General features: G+C 39.8%; 1 protein-coding gene across 10 annotated transcripts in view; it reads left to right on the top strand.

Annotated features, from left to right (window-relative positions):
* The window catches only part of LOC133486309 (regulator of G-protein signaling 20-like), a 63,350-nt gene extending 57,524 nt beyond the window's left edge, over positions 1-5,826 (top strand). For all 10 annotated transcript variants that reach the window (XM_061791252.1, XM_061791283.1, XM_061791271.1 and 7 more), the window contains one exon: positions 1,548-5,826. In XM_061791252.1, coding sequence (XP_061647236.1) covers positions 1,548-1,736 — 189 coding nt within the window. In that variant the 3' untranslated portion in view covers positions 1,737-5,826. The remainder of the gene's footprint in view (positions 1-1,547) is intronic.
* The last annotated feature ends 2,455 nt before the right edge of the window (positions 5,827-8,281 follow it).

Below are 8,281 nucleotides of genomic sequence, written 5' to 3' on the forward strand. Positions count from 1 at the left end.
TGTACCTTTCAGCATTAATGGTGCCTTCACAGATGTGTAAGTTACCCATGCCATTGGCACTAACACAACCCCATATCATCACAGATGCTGGCTTTTGAACTTTGCGTCCATAACAATCCGGATGGTTCTTTGGCCCGGAGGACACGACGTCCACAATTTCCGAAAACAATTTGAAACGTTGGACCACAGAACACTTTTCCACTTTGCATCAGTCCATCTTAGATGAGCTCGGGCCCAGAGAAGCCGGGGGCGTTTCTGGGTGTTGTTGATAAATGGCTTTTGCTTTGCATAGTAGAGTTTCAAGTTGCACTTACGGATGTAGCGCTGAATTGTATTTACTGACATTGGTTTTCGAAAGTGTTCCTGAGCCCATGTTGTGATATCCTTTACACATTGAGGTCGGTTTTTGATGCAGTGCCGCCTGAGGGATCGAAGGTCACGGGCATTCAATGTTGGTTTTCGGCCTTGCCGCTTACATGCAGTGATTTCTCCAGATTCTCTGAACCTTTTGATCATATTATGCACCGTAGATGATTAAATCCCTAAATTCCTTGCAATTGTAGTTGAGGAACATTGTCCTTAAGCTGTTCGACTATTTTCTCACGCACTTGTTCACAAAGTGGTGAACCTCGCCCCATCTTTGCTTGTGAATGACTGAGCAATTCATGGAAGCTCCGTTTATACCCAATCATGGCACCCACCTGTTCCCAATTAGCCTGTTCACCTGTGGGATGTTCCAAACAGGTGTTTGATGAGCATTCCTCAACAGTCTTTTTTGCCACCTGTCCCAGCTTTTTTGGAACATGTTGTTGCCATAAAATTCTATATTAATGATTATTTGCTAAAAACAATCAAGTTCATTAGTTTGAACATTAAATATCTTGTCTTTGTAGCGTATTCAATTAAATATAGGTTGAACATGATTTGAAAATCATTGTATTCTGTTTTTATGTATGTTTAACACAACGTCCCAACTTCATTGGAATTGGGTTGTACATTTAACCATATATTAGTAGGTGAATGCTGTAATTAAACCTACATGTAGAATTTGGACCCTGTGTTGATTTGAGAAAATACAAGAAAATTCTAACTGGTACACCTAAGTCTTATTTTTGAAACTGGCTGTATAATCATTCCTTTGTGGAAAAAGAACAGTTCAAATAAATAATTCAAGCCCAAAATTACATTTATGCCCATCATGAGTGTATGTAACCGCCTGACAACACCTGTTTATTGTACTGCGTGCATTAAACCACACAGGCAACCAGACAGGCAGAGATGCAGACGAGGAGAGAAGTCAGAGTGTTTGATGCTTTGCTCATGGGCACCTCAAGAGTAGTTTGGATGCATACTCGCATCACCCCAACAACTAGTTGCAATTTCTTTCCATCCACAGGGGGATTTGAATCGTGACCCTTACGGATGAGCTACTTGCCGCCTCAATTTGACATTTGAAAAAAACATATTGACCCTGTGCGAGTGTCGACTTGAGGTGACCGAGATGTGGAAATGTTCTTCCTCACCGAGCTTGTTGATTTTCTTTCCAGGTGAGTCTGGACGCTCGCGTACGGGAGGTGATCAACAGGAAGATGCATGACCCGACACCTCAGACTTTCGAGGACGCCCAGTTGCAGATCTACACACTGATGCACAGGGACTCCTACCCACGATTCCTCTCCTCCACCATCTACAAATCACTCTTTCACGGGAACTCACGGAGCTCCTCCGAGTCCTAGTCCAGCACTGTCCTACACGCTTCCCTTCTGACCATTTCATATCCCTACAGGTGATACTGCCCTTACCCCAAATCTATGCCATGACTGCCAAGACTTTACAATGGCCAAGACACCTCAAGTCCACCTCTGTCCCATCCACCCACTTGTGCATTTCCCCTTTTTCACATTCACATCTTCCTTTTTAGTCTGTTTCTTCATTCTCTTACGTTAAGGACAAATCCAAACCAGAGGTACTCTCACAAAACCATGAACAATTGATTGATAAGGCCAGAGAGCATTCAGTCTAACCACGTTACACAGCCTCTGCCCACTGTACTTGTGGCAGTGCTTAAATGATTGTTTGATCAATTTCACCAAGATGCTTCTTTTTTATGTTTTAGAACTGGAACTGACCCCTGCTGGTTGACGATGACACATTGTCATCTGACATGCTTTGGATAGTCTTTATCAACGGTACAGAAAATTTTTAGTCAATCCGGATGAATTAGTGCTTCATATTTCCATGTTTGACTCAAGAGGCCAGCATGTCGAAATGAAGAAGTTGCTAACTTCGTTGAGCTGAAACTGAAGGATTCTGCCTTATACTGCATTGACTCACGGTCGCCAACCAGTGGAATCAAGTTGTATTACAAGAGAAGACCCACCAGTGCTACGGTAGCCTAGTGAGGCTAAAATTAATGTCAATACAATGTGTACTGTAATGGAGCTAAAAGTACCCCCAGATATTAATGTAGTACAATACTATCATTATAGTATTTAAATTTAGAATAGTATTATTCAATGTGGGCAGCATTGTGGTTGAGCGGTTAGCACGCCAGCCTCCCAGTTCTGATGTTTGGCATTCAAATCTCAGCCCTGGCCTTCCTGTGTTGACCTTGCGTGAGTTTTCTCCGAGTACTACACTTTCTTCCTCCATTGCCAAAACATACGTTAGGTTCACTGAAGACTCTAAATTTGGGGGTTTTAAATGGAGCCTTCTATTCCAATTATAATTGGTTTAGAAGCCCAAACTGAGTGAAAATGCTCCATATAAACACCTCAATTGAAATATACAGACCGAATCCGAATGGACTTTCATTCAGTTTCACAGGGGCGGAACATTCCTTTTGCCAAACCGATCAGAATAAAAATTTTATAAACCATGACTTGGAAAGGAGCCGGGCTGCGCTCTGTCTCTGCATGCTCTCTGTTGACGTAAATGTGCGGTGACGTCATCGTTTACACACGTAAACAAGGCGCCTCCCAACCAGAGCTCTTATGCGACGGATATCTTTTGAACTACATGTAACTTGTTTTGCTCAAGCTGTTGTAGAATCCCAACTGCTGTGATAAATAGACGACGGACCTCCATCTTGATAAAATGACGTTCACGACGAAGTGCGCGTGTCACACGGCTGTTCCGATTAAGTGTAATGCACATCATGTATATATCTGATCGGAATAGATCACGTCACATGTAAACAATTGACCGGAGATCTTCAACTGGAATGAATTCAATCGGAATGCCAAAAGATCTGCACGTAATTCTGGTTATTGTCCATAGGTGTTAATGACAGTGTGAATGGTTGTTTGTCTCCGCATGTGCCGTGCGATTGGCGGGCGACCAGTCCAGGGTGTACCCCGCCTCTTGCCCAAAGTCAGCTGGGATGTGCTCCGACTCACCCGCGACTCAAATGAGGACGATCATAATAGAAAATAGATAAATGGGGGGATTACATTTGTGAATTTTAGCTGTTTGACCTACAGAGCTCTATTTGGGTCTACATACTTTTTATTTGTTTTATTTTAACACAAAATCGAGAAAACGTCATTATTTGTCGGTCCTGTTGTTTTTTTCCATTCCCTATTCCTCATCATGTTTGTCCATCTTCTTCCTCGTTGCTTGTGTTCCCAGCCACCTCATTTTTTAGGCCGCCCGAAGACTGCAGTCGTTCAAATCCCTGAGCTAGTTGACCAGCCAATCACCTTTAAGAGCCAATGAAAGGAGGGCATTCTTGACTCCGCCCACCTCCATGCCTCGTTTGCCTTCTTTGAGGATTTTATTATCTTTTTACCCCTTTTGCAACTGGAAAGCACAGGACCATTCCTTCAAACTGTTTCTTCTCACTGCTGTGATGGACTCATTATGGATGCTGACTACTGATTTACAAACCCAAAACAAGAGTTGTTGTTTTTTGTTTGTTTGTTTTTTCCCCCCCTAAAAACAGGAACAATGACTTTTGAACCATTGGACATCCATTTGAATTTGTTTCCTGTTGTCTCACACTTTTCACACTCTGGGATTATTATTATAATTTTTTTTTTAAACAAAAAAAGAGGACAATCCTTTGTGGACTCAACGGGGCCAACATATGATGCAACACACACGCTGCAATAAAAACTGGAGTTCACACACATGCACACGCACACACACACACACATAGTATTTATAGCACCATACATCAGAGGATATAAAAAATGTTTTAGTAAGACTAATATAAAACTGTCTAAACCGCTAATGTCGAAAATTATTTTTTTGCTCAAAAACCGTAAGTGCGGTGATGCAGATACACATGCATAGTATTTATATCACCATACGATACGATACGATAGTATATTTATTTATTTATAAATACATCGGAACCTCTTTGGTCGAACACAATCTGTTCTGGGATGCCGGTCAACCTCCTATTAGTTCAAAGTTCAAAACAATATTTCCATCATGAAACCTCTATTAACTGTACAGACAAGGGTTTAGGTAACATTTGATCATTTTCAACCATCATACAAGTATAAGAATATGTTAACTACAATTAATATTCAAACTCCACAAAGGTAACAGATGACTGATAATGGCGTAATAAATAAAGTTGTAGCATTAGCTACACACAAGTGTAAAAAAAAATTAATTAAAAAGTTCTAAACAGTAAAGTGTAAAAATAATACCTCTGCCTTAACTTTGGTAACAAATGACTCGGGCATGTATGATGACACTGGAATCTGACTGGCATAAATATGAGGCCAACTTGACATAACGGTTTATAAAATGTTCTAAATTCTTCTTTTCCCCTCATGTTCTTCTTCATTTAACACTCCTTATTTAGGCTGCTACTCCTTTTCGAATAAGTGTCCCAAGAAAAGCCAAATGAACAACACGCAGTTAATCCTATGAGGCTCACTGTAATGAGTTTAAGTTGACCTCTTGCGAATAATTCGTGAGTCCCGTTTGGATTTTGAGGATGTTCAGCCGTAGAGGTTCCACTGTGACGATTTGTGTCTGAAGCCCACCAATGTCTCACTGTTACAACATGTTGGGAAGTGTCTTCATGTTAAACGCGAAAACTAAACTATTTCTCAGCAGCCTGAAGTAAAATTGTTTTGTTTTGGTTAGTTGCGTATTTGTAAGTATAGTGATGCAAAAACACACGCACACACCAGGGTGGCCTACCTGGTTGCTGCTGCTGACTTTTCACCTTTGACCTCACCACTGTTTGCCGCCGGCTCCTGATTGGCTGCCTGCGGGCTCTGAGCTCAACTGGGGTTGGTCGATTCAGGTGCATAACTTAAAGATACGCTGACCAGCCACAGCTTTGTTAACACTTGCAAAATATGATATGTCATACAAGAGCTGTATCAAATATTGTGCCTATACAAAGATAGGAATGTTCAGTTTTGATTGACACTGTCAGTGATGTATTGATTTAACAATTGAAAATCTTCATTATTGTGTTTGTCATTTTCAATGGTGGGGAACTGCATGAGATCATAATACTTACTTCATTGAGACATTGCTCTCTGGGAGCATTTTTACCTTCGTTAACCAGAATTTTGAATATGGCGCATGTATATTATACAGTATTGTGCCATTGGTCATGATGCTCCGGCTGGTCGGTGACGCGTCATGCGGAAAAGTAGTCAGTCTGTGGAGGCCAAAATCAAAAAGCCTCATTTTTAACTAAACTGGCCACTAAATGCATTTATCTTGGTATTGTTCATGTTATTTATTTTGGTGAAAGACTGTGATTTGATTTGTGCATATATAAACAGGAAGCCTTGAGCATCCAGCTTAAAGCTGCGTTTGTTTTTTGGGGTGTTACGTTCCGTTTTGTGATTCTGTCATTTGTCCATTTCTCTTTCGTGGGTTATGAAACAAACACTATCGATGCCAAAAGCTAAGTTAGCACAATACACAGAAGATACCAGGAACCACCCAACTTTATAAAAACATGCATGTTAGGTTCATTGAAGACTAAATTGTCCAGAGGTGTGAATGTGAATAGTTGTTTGCCTACATGTGCCATGCGATTGGCTCAAAAGTGAGAGGTGCTACCTTGTCCGCAGTTTGTGGGCCACGCTGTAACAGTCCACAAAGTAGCGTCTTCAAGGGACTGTTTTGGGAAGGGGCCCAGGGGGTTTCGATAGTAGTGTATAACTTATAACTTGCTACAAACAACTGCACAAAGTTAGATGAAGTCGTGGACTTGCGCTTGATATTGTGTGCTGGAAAGTGTGGTAAAGTGTGAATGAGACTGCTATTTGCATTCAGCATTGAGAGTTAAATTCCATTGGGAACAAAAGACAAGCAGCAAATACAAATTCCTCAGTGTGCATTTTTAATGGGTTTTAATGCTAGTCACATGAAAGGAGGGAATTCTTGACTCCGCCCATACACAACGTTTCCAGGAAATCAGGGTCTCACATTTGTGTGATCCAGCCAACTGTTGGGTCGGGTCCTCAGGTTTACGAAGGTAACAACATGGTTCATGGTTAAGAACAATGCACAATGTATCATACAGTAAATTAAGTGACTATCCTAAAAAGAAGAGCTCAATGCCCAGATATATGCCAAATTTGGTGGCCATATTCTTTGCAGTAGTGATATTTAATTTTTCTCTATTCATTTTTGTACATGTAGTTGTCATGTTTAGAATGGTTTCTTATTCGTGTTATAAAAGGCACTTTAACATGTAAGCATGTGTGGTTAAAAATATGATACACATACATTTTGAAAGGCTATTTTTCATTGTTCTTAACCTCCATAAAAGTGGGTCACGATTTAGCAACAAAATGAAAATGCCATTCCCGGGGGGACAACAGTTGAGAACCACTGAGCTAACCAAAAACCTACAGCCATAGAAACGCCAATAACATAACTAACAAAGCCAGTAAAGTGATGTAAAGCGTCACAATTCTAGCTCAAATGATATCTGTTGGGCCATTACATCACTTGAAATATGTATGTGCAAATATACACACTGCTAATGGATGTATTCTTTTGACATCCCAAATGTGAAAACTATTATTGCAGTTTGAGGCAAAGGTGAACATTACTTGAGGAAACGCTCACTGTTGACACAACACTAGCACACTACCGTACTAAACACAGTCAATTCATAGTTCTCCCACATTTTTTTCCCCACAGTTCACTGTAACCTGAGCTTTGTTTGAGATTAATCCCATGTATCACACACACACTTATTCAAACGCACGCATGTAAACACACACACAAGCACACAGGGGTCCAGTCCCTACAAAACCCTGTTCTGGATCCTAAAACAGGCCAATAAACAAATAAGAACACTTATCAAGCACATTTATATGAATAACTTATATTTTACTCACTTATTGAAGCAACTTCTGGATGATTAATTTAGTTTTAAAATACAAAAATGTAATTATCTTCAAAATAAATGACAAAAAAGACAACCATTTTGCATCCTCGCTAAAATGTCTTTGTCCAAACTAATTCGAATATTTGCCATAATGTGATTAGAATAATCCGAATTTTCTTAGGTTGAATTACTGGGGAACACAATTATTGTTGAGTTAGGTCTGACAGCTGTTTTTAACATATTTTTAGGTGCGGGATCCAAAATGTATCTTAGTTTTTCTCAATCACGTCAAGTTTTTGAACAAAGTAAGAACAAAGTGGAACAAAGGAAATATATACCCATGTAAATAAAACACTAAGATTGAATAATTACAAGCTTTGAAAAGTAAAAAACAGCATCAAACGAAATAGAACTTACAACGATATGCCCATGGTTACAAGGTTAAGAGAAAAGCCAGCACAAATCCTCTTAATTACTACTATGCTAGCTTTCTGTTTACAGATATTGATAGAAGTGACCTATTGGGAGCTGCACAGTTTGTTTTAAAATCTTTTTTTTTGTAAAAAGCTCTGTGCTGGAATAGCAGTTCATCAGGTGCCAGAAATTGGTCAACTCCATCCAACACAGATGTGAAGCAGTTCTCGGAAACAATAGTTATACTGTACATTTAAACATCATCGTAGTACAGTCAGAGGAAATCTTTGATATTATAAAGAAACACGAAGCTTTTTCTTTTTTTGATAATATGTGCAGTGTTCCCGATGTGAAAATAAGAGCTACTATGTTATGATTTTGATCTTTACTCACTTTTAGAACACTTTTTTTATGACTCTGAACACAGCTGAACTTCAACACTTGACTTCTACCTTGTAGTATTTTTTTTTTCTTCCCCAACTCCATTTCTCCAAACAGGCTGGCCCGGTTCTGTGACCTCAGAGTGTTTTGTTCCGAAAT

This window comes from Phyllopteryx taeniolatus, chromosome 1 (genome assembly GCF_024500385.1).
Source record: "Phyllopteryx taeniolatus isolate TA_2022b chromosome 1, UOR_Ptae_1.2, whole genome shotgun sequence".
NCBI lineage: Eukaryota > Metazoa > Chordata > Actinopteri > Syngnathiformes > Syngnathidae > Phyllopteryx > Phyllopteryx taeniolatus.